Source organism: Montipora foliosa, chromosome 1 (genome assembly GCF_036669935.1).
Source record: "Montipora foliosa isolate CH-2021 chromosome 1, ASM3666993v2, whole genome shotgun sequence".
Classification (NCBI taxonomy): Eukaryota; Metazoa; Cnidaria; class Anthozoa; order Scleractinia; family Acroporidae; genus Montipora; species Montipora foliosa.
Genome location: NC_090869.1, coordinates 8,375,245 through 8,393,942, shown reverse-complemented (window position 1 = coordinate 8,393,942; position 18,698 = coordinate 8,375,245). Strand labels below are relative to the sequence as shown.

The 18,698-nt window shown below is 40.0% G+C and overlaps 2 protein-coding genes across 5 annotated transcripts in view; one reads left to right on the top strand and one right to left on the bottom strand.

Annotated features, from left to right (window-relative positions):
- Positions 1-1,968: 1,968 nt before the first annotated feature.
- LOC137971336 (ras-related protein Rap1-like) lies at positions 1,969-5,003 on the top strand. The gene is made up of 2 exons (XM_068818194.1): positions 1,969-2,270; positions 2,358-5,003. Exon 2 carries the CDS (start codon positions 3,286-3,288, stop codon positions 3,946-3,948), a length of 663 nt encoding a protein of 220 aa, XP_068674295.1. The 5' UTR covers positions 1,969-2,270; positions 2,358-3,285; the 3' UTR covers positions 3,949-5,003.
- A 134-nt stretch (positions 5,004-5,137) lies between these two features.
- LOC137971118 (transient receptor potential cation channel subfamily A member 1-like) overlaps positions 5,138-18,698 on the bottom strand; it is a 48,319-nt gene continuing 34,758 nt past the window's right edge. For 3 of the 4 annotated variants that reach the window (XM_068818032.1, XM_068817883.1, XM_068818104.1), the window contains exons 20-29: positions 18,499-18,604; positions 17,858-17,980; positions 15,372-15,526; positions 14,331-14,391; positions 13,435-13,506; positions 12,484-12,687; positions 11,173-11,241; positions 10,982-11,092; positions 9,197-9,300; positions 5,138-7,944 (exon numbers count right to left, since the gene is read on the bottom strand). In XM_068818032.1, the coding sequence (XP_068674133.1) occupies positions 7,806-7,944; positions 9,197-9,300; positions 10,982-11,092; positions 11,173-11,241; positions 12,484-12,687; positions 13,435-13,506; positions 14,331-14,391; positions 15,372-15,526; positions 17,858-17,980; positions 18,499-18,604 (1,144 nt within the window). In that variant the 3' untranslated portion in view covers positions 5,138-7,805. The remainder of the gene's footprint in view (positions 7,945-9,196; positions 9,301-10,981; positions 11,093-11,172; positions 11,242-12,483; positions 12,688-13,434; positions 13,507-14,330; positions 14,392-15,371; positions 15,527-17,857; positions 17,981-18,498; positions 18,605-18,698) is intronic. The other variant, XM_068817955.1, reaches the window with a different exon arrangement.

The window sequence follows — 18,698 nt, the reverse complement described above, 5'->3', positions numbered from 1 at the left end:
GTGAGGCCCTTCTAAGGTATTATCGGTCATTAATTAAGACCTCAAGAGATGCCAAAGGGCTTTCCAGAGGTCTTTCCAGGGGTAGCCGTGGGTTCCAATGAAAAAGGATCACATCACTGTCAAACATTTCAGTAGGGAAACGTTTTGATATTTTACTAATACTAATTTTATGCATTTTTAAGTAGAACTTGAGTTGTTTTATATGAATGCGAAAAAAACGAAGCTTTCTTGTATGCAAAAAATTAGGGTAGGACACCGAGCTAAGTTTTGAGATATTGCTAAGCATTGCTAAGAAAATCTATTTCCGGGTTTCACGATTTTAGGTCACAAATCGTGAGTGACGTGGGCAGCTACAATAGTTTGTGTGCAGTCGCATGCGTGCGCGCTCAGCTGAAAGGCTTATCATTGAATGTAGTCTAGAAACTGATGACGTATTTACATGAGAGGCGTTGTCTAATCTGGACAAGATAAGAGGCCAACCGAAGTCGAAGACAAGCCGAAGGGTACACCTTTCTTTTTAGTTTCTACCGAAACTTACGGCAGGGCTGGGCGCTACTCCTATACCGTCGCATCCACAACTTGTCCCCAGTAATACTGGTTACTCATTTTACCAAACTCGGATGGATGGATGGATGGATGGAAAACTGAGTGTACTTTTGGAGCGCACGAGCTGGATTCGAACTCGGAGCGCTGAAATGCAATCCGCAAGCGATATCCGCTACACTACGCGCGTCCCTTTTGTCTAATCTACAGTAGATGCCAGTTATCGGCTAAAAATGTTCGTGGCACATAAACTCACGTCGTTACACAGAAGGCATTGATCCTGGAGGGCTCCACACAAGACAGTGGAGCAAAGATGAAAACCATATTATGGATGACCCATTTAATTTAAAGCAATATATATGCCCTGTTCGCCAGAACCGTAATGAAAGTGAAGATGTCACTCACAACTGAGCAGATTAAAATGGCTACAAAGTGTGCCAGGCACCTTGCCCACTACCAAATTGACTGCATCTGAATTCATGCCACAAACTGCACTAACGAATTCGTGAATGATAAGGACGTGATCAGTGGGATGATAGGATAAGTTATGACATTTTTATCTTATCTCTATTCAATGAGTGTTATGACGGTTCTCGTGCCGGTCACATCTTCGCCCATTGAAGTCAAGTTTCCCGAGGTTTATTTTTTGACCTCCTTGTTTTGTTACTGTCTTGGTTTCCTGTTCTTAAGTGACGCACTTATTGGTCACGTGACCAGTTTCTTTTTCTTTTTGAAGCAGATTCTCCGAATGAATGCTAGGGCGCCAAATGTAAAAATATTTCTTACCACAATTGCTTGTAATCTCGCAATCTGATTGGCTAATTTGCTGTTGTCGATAAGAGTCTGGACAACACTATACGCGTCATGCTCTCGTCAATTTGTCACGCAATGTAATAGCCAATCAGGAACGCCCATTTTGGGAAATAAACCAATCACATTGCGAGAAAGTTATAGACAACGCTTGCTCTTTTGTTGTGTCATGATTTTGGTCACGCTCTGGAATAAAAACTTTCTTTGGCGTTGAATATTGAGGTAAATAACAAATCGAAAGTGGTTCAGCGTTGTCTGTACTCTTATCGGCAACGATATTCGTCATCACACAAATTTTGACCACTTTCATGACGAAGATCGTTGTCGATAAGAGTACAGACAACACCGAACCACTTTCGATTTGTTAAATTTAAGAACTTTTTCCCCTATATTTAACAAATTATTCGCTGAATACGAGGTGAATATTCATCCTCCCATACGATGGATCTTTGGGGAGTGAAAACAGTTTTTGTGATGGTAATTAGTTCTATTTTACATATGAATGAAAACTAATCTTCATAAGAAAAACTTCGCACTTAAACTCGCTTTGGAGAGGATCTATTAAACCAAGTTTTCTGGGTTAAGAGAATCACGTGACCAGCCGATGATAGAGCAATTGGCTGAGACAACGCCGGGAGTAAGGCAGCTTTGGAACTCAGTTGGTTCGAAACATCCGAAGAACATTTTAGTGTGTCGTAAACAAACAATGACATGAGTGCCGCGTTGTGACTGGATGTTGTAGTCTTCCTCAGGAAGTTGGTTAATATCGGTTCGATACTGAAGTGTTTCCTTCCATGTCTTTTGTGTCTTTTTATTATTCGCAGCTAGCCACACGAGATGAAAACCTTTTTGAAGGTTAAAAACGCCAATGTTTCAGATACGCAATGGAAAAAATGACCGAAAACCAAAGTACTGGAGTAAGTTTACGCAAATTTGAACAATCTTTTGCTTTGAACGCGATCCTTAAAATTTATAACATTCCCATACAATTCTTTCAACTTTAGAATGCAACACATTATCTGGACGCCCTGAGGGTTCAACTAACTTTCGAGAAAATCGGATAATTTTTCCGTTTTGCCGGATTCATCATCGTAACTTGAAGTCACGTACAGCCCTACTGTTAAATTCTACACATTCTACGGATGACGTTTTGCCCCGTTGACGCCCAATTACGTTATTTGAGATTTTTTTAATTGCACCTAAATGTTGGTTCAGGTTTTGCTTGAGACTGCGTTACCAAGACTACCACGTACACTGCCGGAACAACTTCACTTAAACCTGCGACAGTCTAATTACAAGTCACAATTTCATTTAAGGAAAGTCTTAAGAATCCACTTTAATCCACATTAATTACTGAATATTGATATATGTAGTCATGAACCGTGAAAAGAAGAATAGAATTCTTTTATTGTTACTAAGGATGCGAGCGTTATTAGAATGGAAATTTTGACAGTCCAAAAGGTACACGTTTTCAAAATTTTGTACAACGTTCCATGGTACTCTTCAAGAGTCATTTGAAAGTCAGATATATGGAACATTGAACAAATTTCATTATCTTTTACATGCAAATTCAGCTTTGTTTTTAATTCTTTTTTTAGTTTGAAACAAAGATTGCCCTTGATTTAATTGTTGCTATCCGTCATGTGGCGGGATACGCTTCAATGTGTTGAGTGGGTCAGATCCCTTAAAATTGCGCCTTTGTGGTTAGCCGAGTTAAAGTCGTGCGAATCTGTTGTAGTCAAGAAACTTCAGGACGTTTTCTTCATTTCAAAAATCCCAGCAACCGAATTGGTGAACAAATTGCAAGATAAGTTAAGTGGGAGGTATAAAGTGAACATTTGACTTAAAAAATTCATTTAATAGTTACCGCTGGTGTCTTTGAGCTCAGAATTAACTGAAGGTGTTAATACACCGTCCAGAGGGACCTGAAGGATGCCAAAGGAAAAAAATACACCCAAAAGCAAGGAACAAAATAATTATTTACAAAAGTTCACTGTTGCTGTCTTTGGGGATTCCGGTGTTGGTAAAACAAGTCTGATTAATCGTCTTGTTGGAATGAAATTTAACCCAGATCACCTCCCAACTATAGAAGATTTCCACGTGAAACACTTGGCTTTCAAGAACAAGACATGCGAGCTTCAAATCATTGATACTTCAGGAACGTACGAGTTTCCAGCCATGAGGAGGGTCGACATGGACAAAGCTGATGCTTTGGTGGTAGTGTATTCTATGGATCGGCCTGACTCTTTTAGAAAGTTGGAACGCTACATGGAGGAAATTCGAGAAAGCAGAAACAATTCAAAGAGAGACTGTGTTAAGCCAGTCGTTGTAGTTTCGAACAAAACCGATCTCCCAAATTTGACAGAACCAAAGTTTATCGACAAACGCGGCCTTAATATCAGTGTAGGCCTGCATCTAAATGAAAAATATGGTTGTCACTGGTTGGATGCGTCTGCTAAATCAGGCGACAACGTACAAGAGGCATTTTATAAAATTTTGGAATATCTTGTTACAAGCTGTAGCAAAGAAAAAACAATTCGTCCGGTAAGAAGATTGAGTTCCTTATTACAAAGAAGAATCAAGGCTTCTCGATGAGAATTTTTGTCCTTTTATGTATTTTATTGGGCACACCCTGGCCCTGAATTTAACATGTGATTCTGCATGCATAGACATCATAGTTGCAGACGGTTTATAAATGTCATGTCACGACTCGAAGGCCTTGTCCGTTCAATATTGTCAGCCAAGTCTAGGTGTCAATCTTTGATTAGTATAAACAGCTGTCGATCTCTTTCAAAATAAGTCTACGATTTATTTGCACTAATCTTGGAAGGTCAATATTTCTGTTGCATTACGTCTCCCTGAGTCCAATAAGTTTACAGTTTTCTTATTCCAAACACCGAGCGTATACTTTTCGTGAATTGTATCACTAATTTAACGAAACAAGTATTTTCCCATATAAAAATGCAAAGAATGACAATATATTGTTCAAGAGGTATTACAAATTCAACATGTCACATCTATTTAAAGTCCATTTAAAAAGCGGAAAGAAATGATAGATGGTTCATTCGGTCTTTAGACCAATTTAGGAGTTCTTTCTGTACCGTTTGACATTGATTATTTATTGGGAAAAAAACTCCAAACTCGCTGTTTGCTTTGAATTTCCATATATTGTTCGTAAGGTACATAGCAACACAGCGTGACGTCTTTTTCTGATTTCCTCTTAGCCCAAGGCAATCCGTTTTGCATTTTACTAAAGAAACATTTATAATTAGCTCTTATTGATCAGTTCTATGCTCAAAAATTTGGGCGCTCAGTGTTTTGAAAAGATGCCGCTACTTACACCCCTTTTTTATAAGGATGTCTAATTTTGGGGTAGAGGCTTAACGTTCTCATATTTTTTGCGATTTGAACTTTAAAACGTTCTCAAACGTGTTCTTAAAGTTGTGTGGTATGCTAAGTTTGTTTTTCTTCAATGTGTCATGCAATAAAGAAAACAACATTGTTAATGACAAAAAACCCTAAGTACACGAGTTAATTGTCTTTAATATTAGGCTACAGCTTTACATCACAGTTTTACCTTTTATTTATCCTACTCACTAAAACAAAGAATTAAACAAATCAGCAAAATAAAGACGTTCTTAATTGACTGACTCTCAGCGTGGATATGTTCTCAGTATGAGTTCTTAAATTTTTTTATTGATGTCAGCCTCTCTATGATCACGTTAAGGGAACGCGGATAAACAATCCTGTGACGACAGGTGTCCCCTGCGCTCATGAAAACAGGAACTGAAAGAGCATGGATACCCAACAACACAACAACCACTCGGTACCAAAAGGGAACCAGCCTGCGAATGCAGACGTACCTCCGGCCGTCGTTTCTCTGCATCTGTTTTCGCAGGCTAACGGGGAGGCGCCCAAAAAAACACTTCTTGTCTTAACAACAAAGGTCGAATTCCTCAAATCAACAACCACCACCCACGGTGCTAATTATGCTGACACAGCCCAGCAGCCAGTCGACATCATTTGCGGATGCCACGACCTAGTTGTTGGTCTGAAAAACATCGGGATCCTTAGAGAGGATATAGTATACACTAGCCTACGTGAAGCCGTACGCACCCCGGAAGGGATACGACAACACCGTGAGGATAGCTATTTCACTGGACAATTAACAATTATTCCATGAACGCGCGTTGGATATGAGATGGTAAATAGCCAACGAGGCGCGTTATTTTGTTTAAGCAGGTTGAAGTTTTGGCAGCTATTCAGCTGATGTGGACCTGCTATACCCACCCACCCATATACACACAGAGGACAGCCACAACACCGGGAACTTCATCCCCTACTCTTCTCGAATAGTGTGTGGGTTCTTTAACGTTCCACAGGGAACTAATGAACATGGACGTTATTTGTGAGACGGGACCTCCAGCTTATCGTCCTTATCCGAGAAGACTTGAAAGTCTAACCATTTGCGGATGTAATTACAAAGGCAGCACTTTCTCTTCAGTTATTTAAAGACCCTGAGTGTTGGTCCGGCCGGAGTCGAACTCACAACTTCCCGGCATGACAGCCCGGTGCTCAGCCAACTGAGCCACCGGTGCGCGGTGGCTATAACCAGTCTCATATCCAACAAGCGCGAATGGAATAATTGTTTTATTAAATTCCTTAAACTCCAAAAATTTGGAAGTACGACATAAGAGCGAAAAAAACGAGAAATCCGAGCGAAATCGAGAAAACTTGATGAAGATGCGATGTTGTGTAATACCTTGTGGTCAGACAGACGCATGCTCATCACAAAACATTTCTTGCTTTTTCGCGTACTTCTAAACTTCCGAATTGATCCAAACTTTCCACAAAAAAATTTTTTTTTTTCTTTTTTGGCTTTATTCAAAGAGAAATTTCGCTTCCGGGCGAAAAAATCATTTACCATATAAGGTCAAACTAAGAGTTATGAGCTGATAACCGAGATTGAGTGAACCAATCAGAGCACACGAAATGCATTGTCGGAGGTTGAGAATTCAATAATTTGCTATATCCGAAGAGGATACGAACCCTTCAGATAGCAACAAGGATAACCGACGACATCTCGGCAGTTCTGAAATAATCGCGAATGTAAAGAGTTTATTTTTGTGACCTTTCCTCTCGTCTCCCGCACACCCCAATTCAGTTCAATTCAGTTGATGCAATCAAATTTCCTGGCTTCAATCACTCGTCCACGCAGCACCTCGGTGTTTTTTAGAAACTAGCCACATTAGCTGGGATGCGTTGAAATTCAGCACCTTTCTTCTTTTGACGAATTCCTTGTGTTCCATATAAACTGAACGAAGCCAAAGCATTAGCAAAATCATTCACTTCAACAAAAAAACTTTCTGGAATTGTTTGGCGTAAGCGTCCTTAAAAGTGCATTATTTGAAAACTGTTGCGACACGTTCCACTCGATTAGCAAGGGTATGCGCTCGTAAAATACACCTTACGTTGAAACTGGATACACGTACATCTGAGACTGTTTCAATAAAGCAGACTTGAAAAACTAGAAAGGCTGAGATTTATTTTGTTCAACATTTTAAAAGGCACTGCCTGACTTATTCACGGCCTCAAGGAGTGTTTCCTTTCAAACTGGTCGCGTCAAGATACACTGTAGACTTGCTCCCGAGTCGACTTCTAAATGACGCGAGCGAGCGAGCGAGCGAGCCGCGAAAAAAAAAAAAACGAGAGTCCCGACCTGTGAACTATAGCAGAAACCCTCGAAAAGGTACTTCGAGGATGTCTGAACACACTTGGATGGCCCTCACCACTTCTGCTTTAACGTGGCCTTACTACAGTACAACTTACATTGTAGGAGGCATGTTTTAAGGGGATGCACGCTATGTTGTAACTGTGAAATTATCATCTGCTTGGCACAGTCATAACAATAGCTAAGTATCGCTATTGGCGAAATGTATGGCTGCCACGTTTTGAAGCTAAGGAAACTTGGGGAGAGAACTGAAGAAATTGACACGACTGTTGGAGTACCGCTTGATAGTGACAGTTGACGGTGGATTTCTTTCCTGATTCGCACTCACGAATTGTTTCCTTGATTGTAGTAATCCAGGGCCCGGTTGTTCGAAAGCCGATTAACTTAATCCAGGATTAGCGTAAACTTTTGTTTCAAGTTTTAGCTTTTTGGTGAAAGTTTCTTTTGCTTACCGGTATTTTTGTTTTTCAAGATTGACTTCTTCTAATGTAAAGTTTTGCCGAATATCAGCGTTGAACAGTACTTGGGAATAGAGAATAAACTCCTTGGTTAATTTTTAATCTGGGATTAACGTTAATCGGCTTTTGAGCAACCGGGCCCAGGACAACAGAACTGAGTGATGTGTGGCTAAAAACTTGCACAAAGTGCCTGTAATTCATCTAGACCAGCGGTAGGGCACAATAGACCAGGCTCGCTCGAGTGCGGCAATTGACGTTCTTCTTTACACATAAAATTCCATCATATTTGGAGCCTCAGCTGCGTGCTCTCGATTGGCTCTTCTTTTTTTATCCAAGAAGATATCACGAAATTCTTCGAGGATTGCATTTTGTTTCCTGAGAGATGATGTTATGTCTCTCAACCTAAAAATTGTCAACGAGAGAAAACATTAAGACACAGGCAAATGTACATGTTGAGCCCATTCAATCACATGATTTGACCAGGCAATTTGCAAAAATCGAGGAAGCTTTTTTGATTTTAGCTAGTTTGTGTCTGTTATCTACAGAAATCGAGCAACTTCTCAAAAAGGAGAGGCAAGTTAAAGTAAAAGAACTTTTATATTTGTATCACAGACAACAGCCTGTCGTTTGTTCTTTGCCGTTTCAAGTAAATAGATAATAAATCTCTCTAATAGAGAAAGTTTCAATCGAGTATCGTAAAACCAAAATCAAAATAATTACTTTAGCCAATCAAAAAGGACGGAGACAATCCAATAAACCAATCAAAACTCGAAGTAATTACACGTAGCCGACACAAAGCGCGGGAAAATGTGCACGCGCGAGACACGATTGGTTTTGGTTTCACTTCTGAATTTTGAACCAATCACCGAGTAAAGTAATGCAAAACCAGAGTAATTCGCTAATTACTTTCGACACTCAATTGAAAATTGCTCTGTATTTTCATAAAAATCAGGAGCCCATTACCCGGAGCCTACATCTTTCCATTTTCAGAAGCACCTCGCAAGGGGGCTTTAGTTGGTGTTTTCACGATAGCCAATCATAAGAGAGACCTATGGTCAGCCATTTCTTACCTCATATACGTATGTGACATATGAGAACCGCTTCACGAATGTTCTCAGTCATACGTCACATACGTCAAAATATAGTAGTTCTAAACATAGAAAGATATGGGACAGGGTTGACTCAAGGGTGCAATAGGTATGGAAGCTCCTGGTAATCGGCTCCTCTAAAAATAGAATTCAATTCGTAAAGGATTAATACGGAAAATGGTTTTGGACACCAACATTTCATTTCTTTTTACTAACAAAGTTACAACCAATAAAGAAATAAAAGCAACAAAGGTTTCCTAGGACAGCTGAAAAAAAAAAAAAGCATGGTCAACTTGGACAGTTTGGACACCAACGAGGTCTGTTCGATACGGTCGACGTAACGTCGTATGCATATTCTTTTTCCATATCCTACATCCGACTGGAGGTTGATGGAATACGATTAAATCCCGTTTGGATGCAGCTTTTTTAAGATTGAGTTACAGTATTTACTGCCGAAGATTATAGCAACAGTGTCATCGTTCTTTAAATTTAATATTACTCTTTTCGAGGAAATTTCATGCTGATCATATCTCGAAGATAGACTATATAACAGCCAGCGCACTTACTGTTCATCGTGTTTCTCAATCGTTTCTTGGAGATCCGCTGCCATTTCCTGCTTCTCGTCATTTTCTTGTCGAGGAGACAAAAGTTTAACAAGTATATCTACAATCTGTGAAAAAAAAAAGACCTAGTATTTCCTGTTGTGAGCAGGCAAACATACTACCACTAAAAATAATATTTTGTATAGTACGTCGAAGAACAAAAAGAAAACTGCTCTAGCCGAGTATCAAGTATTTATGAGTCAATGAGTCAATGAGTTAGTGCAGTTACCCTAACCCATAAAATGTAAGCTAAAATTTCAGAGAGTGCTTAGGCCTAATCACTGAAACGAGGGCTTAGGCTTAATCAATAAGTTATTGCTATATTGACTGTGAGTCTCATTGACTCATCAATCATGGGACCTCGTTCTAGCGACATTAATAGGGTGTTAAAGAAAAGACGCCGGCAACTGCAACGACAACGACACCGGAACAAAACAATAACATCATTGGTTAAAAGAGGAAAAATAATCGTGCTGGACGTGCGGCACGCATTTTTGCACAATTTCTGCTGTAATCTACGTAACAATTATGTCAAATCACCAAATTTGAGGTTCTGATGACAACGTGAGCATGCAAGTGTGAAACGTCTATTGTCTATTTTTACTCTGAAACCACCCGTACCAAGATATTTCCGCCCCCATTGTACAAAGTGAAAGAGATGACATTCTCAACCTCGGATAATGCAATTCTAGCTTTCTCATTGGCTCACTGGATCTCGGTTACCAGCCATTATTCCTGCGTTTGACTTTATATGGAAACGAATGCGGCAAATGTCACTCAGCATAAAATTACTTTCCGGTTGTTTCTTAAACTTAAGTAAAATTTAGCAAAACCAAAGGTTGAGAATGTAATAAAACAACTATTCCATTCGCCCTTGTTGGATACGAGATTAGCTATTTACCATCTCGTATCCAACAAGGGTGAATGGAATAATTGTTCAATATTTTGAGGCGACGTTTTAGTCGATGTCACCGTCATACATCTAAAAGTCCTTAATAACGTGAGTTTGCTAATAGTCACGGTGATCTCCAAGTTTCCTTCTTCCCACTCCCTTGATGGCACTAGACGTCAAGTTCCCCTTGACGGGATACCGTCACTTGCAACTACCTATCCACATGCGTGACAAAAACATGTTCTGCCGGTCAATCAAAATTCAACGTTTGACCCTCAAACTTCAAAGTTTACCCGCCCACTTGGGAACGTTTTGGCGCCAGTTACGCAAATGATCGTAGCTGATTTATTTGCCGTTTGTCAAGGTATGGCGTTTACAATAAATAAACTAGGTAGGAATTTCAAGCAAGGTGTTCAAAACTGCAAAAGACAAAATGCTCGTACGTGTTGCTGACTTTGCTTCCTGCGAAGTGTTTGCGGAGTGGCACCAAAACGTTCCAAAGTGGGCGGGTAACCTTTGAAGTTTGATTGTGAAAACTTTGAATTTTGACTGGCAAGCAGAACATGTTTTTGTCAAGCGTGTGGAAAGATAGTTGCAAGCGACGGTAATACTTGAGAGAGCTGAGACAGAATTATACATTTATATTTGTCATTTAATGCATGGTTTACTTAACGCACAATTACGATACATCATTTACATTTCTCTCTACATACTAACCTGCGAACAGGCTCTGCATTGGATTATTCGGATTTGCTCGCGAATGGCGCCCGGTCAAAAGATAAGGGATTTTGACTGCTCGCCATCCTCGCATTTTAACCGAAAGGAAGAGCCTGTTCGCACAACATCTGTGTACGCACCTTGGTTTTAAGGTTCTTTGGTTTGTTGGGATACTCAACATATTCTGTGACCTGCACGCTGTTGAGTATGAAGGTAGGGATGGCTCGTTCCAGCTGTGACAAATGTTCCACCTTGAAAAAGAAACGACAAAATTAAAGGGAAGTTTATAGCGAGGAGATGGCAATTGCGTCTTTGAATTGCTCAGTTCTACCTGACTTGTGTATCGCTCCAATGCAGCAGTCTTCCGAATTGTGTCGATATCTCCAACAGCTAAACCGATCTGACATAAAAGGGTAATTTAAAATTAGAAAGCGAGACAGTAATGACCTCAAAGTGTAGCACTATTGATGGTCTTTATCAATACACAGATGTTTTAGTTTTCAGAGAAAGACTAAAGTGACGCGACAAGCCCTCCCCCAACCCCACCCCCCTAAGATGATCACTCTGGTGATTGGTTTAATTATCACATAATTTCGAGTGCAATTTGAGTACAAGTTCATTCAACAGTGATTGGTTGAAACAGATTAAAGCGTTTGTCAAATTCAGACTTTTACAAGACTATCCTTCAAAACGCATTCAATTGTAAACTTGGAAAGGTGCATTTGTAATTTGCACTCTTGTTACAAATTTGCGCCTGTGCTACATAAGAACTTCGAGTTCAGTCTTCTTATCACTTCATATCACGTATCTTTTTTTACCCTCTGACTTAAGAGTAGCTTTGTGTAGCTAGTATCTCCGAGCATTTACCTCCCAGCAATGATACACCACTCAGTGAAGACAGACTACGAAACCCGGAACTCCATGCCCTGCTCTTTGCAAATCGTGCGTGGGTTCGTTTATGTCCCGCAGAGTTACCGGGTGATCTGGTGACGTAATTCGGAGGACTGGGGAGAAAAATTTTAACGCCGTATCCCACAACCGCGCGCGGCCTTATTTTCGAATTCAACATGGCAGAGGCGAGGTTAGAGCTCATCGGGTCTACTTGAATGTTCATTCAGTAACAGAAAATGTGGTAGACACGAAATGATCTGTTGAGTTTTGGCAATGGAAATACTGCAGGGAGTTTGGAAACAACACCTAAGGCTGCGCGCGGTTGTGGGATGCGGCGTTAAAATTTTTCTTTTCAGTCCCCCCAATTGCGTCACCAGATCACCTGGATGAACATTGAAAGGTTGTGAGACGGAGCCTACGGTTTATCGTCCTTTTCCGAGAGGACTAGAGAGTCTAACCATTTATAGATGTCATTACAAAGGCAGCACTTTCTCCTCAGTTATTTTAAGACCCTGAGTGCTGGTCCGGCTGGAGTCAAACTCACCACCTCCCGCATGGCAGCCCGGTGCTCGACGACGTGAGTCACCGGTGTGGTACCTTCTAATCAAGGTTTCTTAGCTCAAACCTTTTAGAGTAAAGAAGGAGAAATGCAGGTGAAGGCAGCCCTGTGGACAAGATTGTGTTAAAGGATGCTAAAGCCAGAAGGGGGTTTGAAAATGGTGAACAGGAATAACAGATATAAACAACTCACCAATAAGTTCAGAAAAATGATGGGCATCATGAAGCAATATGCAATGTAGAGAACATATAACACCAAGCCATTGCCGGCAGAGCCATTGTAGTTGAGCAAAATATTATCATATTGCAAGTTGTCGAGCATCATGAAGAAAGTAGCAGCGAATGACGAAGAAATAGAGTTGAAACGAAGATTCCCCGTCTTGTCAGCAGCCTCAGGCTAAGACATTAGATTTCAAGCAATTAGACAATGAAACCCATAGTCTTTCCGGAAAGCTTTAGAAAAGCTGGGGTTTTCTTCACCGAAATATCAGCTGTAACCTTTCTGACAGTTTGTCTTCTTTTAACTCTCCAGGTATTTCAAGTAACCACGCCCATCTCTCTATTTCTATTAACACCTAACTTTGTACAACACATATTTCTGTAAGACCGAAATGGAAATAAAGCGGCTTATTGTTGTTATCCTAGTTCTTCGTACTTTGAAGAAATGTTATCCCTTTATTTGTTGAAAGTTACATAGAGCGAGTTTCAATCGAGTGTCGTAAAACCAAAGTAATTAGTTTGCCCAATCAAAAAGGACGGAGACAATCCAGTAAACCAATCAAAACTCAAAGTAATTACACATATCCAACACAAAGCGAAGGAAAATGTGCACGCGCGAGCCACGATTGGTTTTGGTTTCACTTCTGATTGGTTGAAAAAGTGGCGCGAGAACTTTGAACAATCACTGAGCGAAGTAATGCAAAACCAAAGCAATTCGCCCTATGGCAGAAGCCCATAACCCAGAAGTGTCAAACTTATGGCCAATCAGATTGGATCTGATGACTTCAACGCTTCTGATTGGTCTGCAACCCAATAGCCGCACGAGGGATGCTCGTGCTTAATGCAAAATCATGGAAACAAGATCGTGTTAAATTTATGCACTGTTGAATATTACTGAGAAACGACGTTTTATGAAACCTCTCACCTCATCTTTGGGAACAACGACATAGAGTGAGAAAGCAAACGCTGCCAACAGAATGATGAGAATTACCATAACCTAGAGAAATGCAAGGATATTAGGAAAGTTGGTAAAGTTGAAGGAAGTGACTGTTCATTTTATTTCACGGCTAAACCATTCATTCAAAGCAAAAGCATTGCTTTGCTTTTAATATTGTCTTGGTCTCTTGCTTCCTTTTTGCGGCAAAACGGACAGTTAATGAAATGTACCAATGAGGATTGTTTACAACTCGCACAAACAGAGAACGGTTCGTCCCCGGTTCGTATAAACGATAATGCGCCGATCAACTGGAAACTTCAACTTTCCCTCTCGGGCAAAGCCCGGGCATTTAAACTTTTGAAGATTGGATCTTTCAAATTTCCGCCCCCTCGGGCCAAAATGGTGTTCAAATGCCTTACCCTATCGTCGTTTTTGTCTGTCATACCCTACGAAAGAACAATCGTCGTCAGCTCCAGCCGTCTTTAATAAAGATTTTTTGAAGACCTTTTTTGTAAGCCAATCGCTCACGAATGCTACATCTCTTCCTTTAAACTCTTCCATCTCGTCCAAACACGTGTTAGCGACTTCGACGCCCGAAAAAAAACTCGCCAAACTCGCCAAACTCGCCAAAAGGAACATATATTTTCTTTCCGGAAATTTTGTTTGGAAATTTTGGACTACTTTTTCAAACTTTCCGAAAATGCCCTTGTCGGGCACCCCAAAATATTCTTGCCATTTACACTGGATATAAATTTGCCAGGACGTTTTTAAGCCAATTTTTATTCGAGGAAATATAAAATCAATGAAAGTAATCAAACGAAGTAGTGCTCCTTGTGGCTACAGAGAATTTGCATGGAACTAAGCGTCCTGAGGATCTCGCTCACCTTGGAAACTGTTTTAATTGTTTTCGTGATCATCACTATATATAATCCAACGTAATTAAACCTGAAAAGTAAAAGGAAAAAGGCTACATTTAAGGACAAATACATAAAAAGGATCATAAACTTGCCTACAACCTTGGACAAAATTGTTGAGGGTTAGGGTTGTAGGCTGTAAATATCAGCTCCAGTTGAAAAGGAAGAGCGATCTGGTAAGGTAAACAGACAATATCCTTCAAAGTGGTCCTCGAAGTATGGATATTTGAGGGAGATTTTTTCGAAGCGCGAAGACATTCACACCTTATGTAGCCTAATTTTCTTGAAACGATTCAAAAGTCACGATTGAAAGTAGTCGGGCTTAAAAATAGAGTAGGAAGAGATGCGAACGAACCATAATTTTGGCGGATCCCTTTTGGCTACAACCAACAATGATCTTTCATCACTTGCCTTTATGACTTGGCACCCCACTGCTTAATAACATGTCCCCTCCTTCGCATCATTATTTCCTGTCATTGTTACTTTAGAATTATTGTCGTTTCAACCACTATTGACCGAATGCAAAAATGGCCTCCAACAAATTATTCTTTTGTCTTTGTGTTAATGGGCCTAACTAGCCTCGTGTTACAGCCCAAATTCTTTTTACTTGTATGAACGAGGCTACTTAGGCTAATTAACACAAAGACAAAAGAATAATTTGTTGGCGGCCATTTTTGTATTCGGTTAAATTGACCGTGTTAATCATTCACCGGGAGGCTCCAACGTAATCACACACATACATTTCTCAACCTCGTTCCCACGAGAGGTCCTGGGAACGACGTTGATACATTTCTAACTCATGTTCCTGAAGATAAAGGTTAATTTTACAATAAGTTTTTTTGCAGAGTTTTCTTGAACTCGGCAACCCTAGTCTGCGTCAAACTAGCTGGTTCGGTCCATACCGAGCACAAAGCTGTCTTCGGTATATCCACGATTAATCTTCTTACTTAGCTGTAGGATGGATACATTTTTTTATCAAATGAAGTGTCGAATTTAAACAGTGAAACTTACTTGCTGATGTACTGCAAAAGTACAATCCAAACAAGAAAAACACAAATTCCCATCTCAGATACATCTTGAGATCGCGGTCTCACAAGTGTCACTAGAGTTGTGACATACAAAGTCACTTCGAGCCAGTTATTAAGGGTAAAGAGGTACTTCACACCCTACAAACAAAAAAGCAAGACAATTTAATGTACCTCTGAGTACTACGCAAGCTATCAAAAACAACAACGTGTTCTTTAGCACAAGACGTGCCTAACTCTATGTTCCTCTTTCCCCAGCGATCCAAACAGAAATAGACCTCATAAACATTCATCGAATGTTGATTTCCTCGATCATTATGTCATGATGTTTTCAGAACCTAAGGTATTTTTGGACGAGCTCTTAAACATGTTTCGTACAACATGAGAAGCTATTCACAATCCCAAGAGTAATAAAAGGAAAATATGAGGTGAATCCCTGCATGTGTCCGATATGATACCTATGATAATTGTTTCACTTTTATTTTTTTAGACTGCGCCCATGCTGCCAAGGTATTTTCATCTGTTGTTCCAATGACCGCGTGGAGTCCACTTTCACACGAAGGAACTTAAGCAATGACGACTTCGAAGGCAACGAGAACGTTATCTCACAATATAAATTAACGCTTTTCGCCACTAACTAAAAGGCATTCATTTAAGGATGGCTGAAGATCACGAATAAAGAGTTGGAAAATGGTTATCCCAGTCAGGTATCGTAAACTATAATATTACAGAGATTTAGCATCACGCTTATGTGAAACGGTAAACGTCGGCTTTCCGTTTCACGTTTCACGTTTCACGTTTCACGTAAAAAAGAAGGAAGGTTGTGACTTAAGCTTCGCTTGACCCAACCGGCGGCAACTCGAGTATTTAGTTACTAAAAAGCAGAAACAAAACTTTAAAGATTGTTTGTAGGAAAAGACGCTATATAAAGTGAAAATCCTTACCCGTCAAATTTTGAGAGTTTCGATGAAGCTGTTTTGTCGCTCAATAGAGAGTCAACGTGGGTTCATGAAGAAAATTGCTGCTAGGAGTCAGTTATGAACTATCTATAACCATGAAACCAAATTTTTCCTCCTTCGGCTTACCGGAAAATGGTTTTGGGGAACTTTTATTTCGCAAGCAACTTCTTATTTAGAAGAAAACGGGAAGAAAATTTCACGTATGCAGCAACGCGAAAATGGCTACTTTCACGTTGAAACGGAAGCAGCAGCCGCCAAACGTAAAAATGGCGGGAAAGTCATGATCACGTGGTCACTTTTGCCGTTTGCGTTTCACGTAAATTAACATGATGCTAAATCTCTCTAGTAATGGTGTTTTAAGAAGACAACAGCAAAATGCTAAACGCCCAACAACGGTGCCTAAAAAGATAGTTTACATAGTCCTTCCCTACTTGGGTTTACAAAGTAATGCCATCGCTAGGCAGCTTAAATGTTGTATTAGTAAATTTTACGGTTGCATCGACCTTGGTGTGTTTTTTTAATAGTACCTGTAACATCAAGTCTTTTTTCCCCTTAAAGGGCAGATTAGCTCGATCTTTTATGTCAAAAGTTATCTATAAAGCTAGTTACTGGGATTGTAAGGAATTTTACATTGGTAAACAAAGCGTAGGCTACATGACCGGAAATCTGAACACTTCAAGGCGTTGTTAAGTAACAACAACGCGCCAGCCCTTGCTGAGTCACGTAATCTCAACTGGTCATAACCTAAAATGAGACCAGTTTGAAATTCTAGCCACTGGGAGGTCCGACCGACATTGTACCATAAAAGAAACTCGTTTTATTCGTGATCTTTAGTCATCCTTTAATGAAACGTTAGTAGCGAAAGCTGTATCTTTATTAATAAGTTTTACAAGTGTATTAGATATATGCATTTACAGTGTATATATTTTCTCTTAATTTGGTTTCATTGTTTCTCGGATATCTTTGTAAAGTATGGTATTTCCTACTTTTGTTACTATCAATATTACCTCACAAGCTACTCAAAAGGGTGTGGTAGTTCCTCAAAAATGACACCGGTCGGAAGGGCGCCAAGATGGCAATTTATCCTCAAGTGCTGACGTCCCTCATAAAACCTTAATTTGGCTATTTCACATTGTTTTGCAGACGACATCAATGAAATGGACAAAAGTGCAGGGCGTGCAAACCTATTGCTCTTGCTCACTACTTATGCAAATATGTGACGTTCTCGATGCTGCTGTCGTTGTTTAAGTTCCCTACTAACTGACCAATAACGAGTCTTCCTTGAAATGACCACCCTTGTACTTTGGCTGAAAAGTTCTGGTATCACGGGAAGGTCTATCTAAGACTAACTCGGACTACGACTAGTCTGTGACACAGGTATACCGAAGTTGCTCTCTCTAGGTCATGGACTCTTGACGGGAACTTGCCTTTCATACCCTTCACTCATAGAGTCATAGATAAAAGAAAAGATGCAATTTAGCAGCATGTTATGATTTATTAGCTCGTGACATACCTCGTCAAATATCTGAAAGACCTCTTTAGCAAGATTGTATCCACAAGCGATTATTAGAAATATAGCGACAAAGGCGTGAATCCAGCTGTCGTTGAAACACAGCACTATCAGAGGTTCATCTCCCTGAGAAAAATTAACAAAAAAGACTTAGCTGCTATTCGAAATCCAGTTTTCTTGTAGGTTTTCATCATCGTTATCATTACGATCGTTTTGCTTGTGATTTTAGTCAATGTTGTTGTTAAGGTGACCAGAGACCAAAAATTGCGGTTAACTTACAGGAAGCAAGGTACTTGTTCTCTAATAAAATTCAACTTCAACTTTTCAAGGATTTTTTCGTCCCACCAACAATACTCGCAATGACGTCGTGTAGAATCAGATTTGACCAAGCACGGCAAAAGCAGGCAACCTATCAGACCAATCTTGATTCTAAGAATTGTTCACGCCCTGATTTACCTTCAAAGTCAGAAATATATAGAAGTGCCTCTTGTTAAAGCCGTGTGCTGGATTGAAAACCTACTCAAGTAGTACTGAAGGTTATCAAAATGGGGAATCAAAAGGTGACAGATATACTAATCAATTATTTTAGTTCTTTTAATCAGAAGTCAATCTATTACGGTATCTAGAAATAAAATAACAGTAACCTGGTGTTGTGACTCCACCTGTTTCTTCATCATCACCATCAAAAGCAGCACAAACAGGATGTAAACAGACTGATTTAGCAAAGCACACACGAGGCCGAACTTACGCCTGGTAAAAAGCAATAATAGAAGTCACATGATTACAATACAATAATACAATACATACTTAGTCGACCGCTCCCCATAGGGGCTTTTCAGGGCCA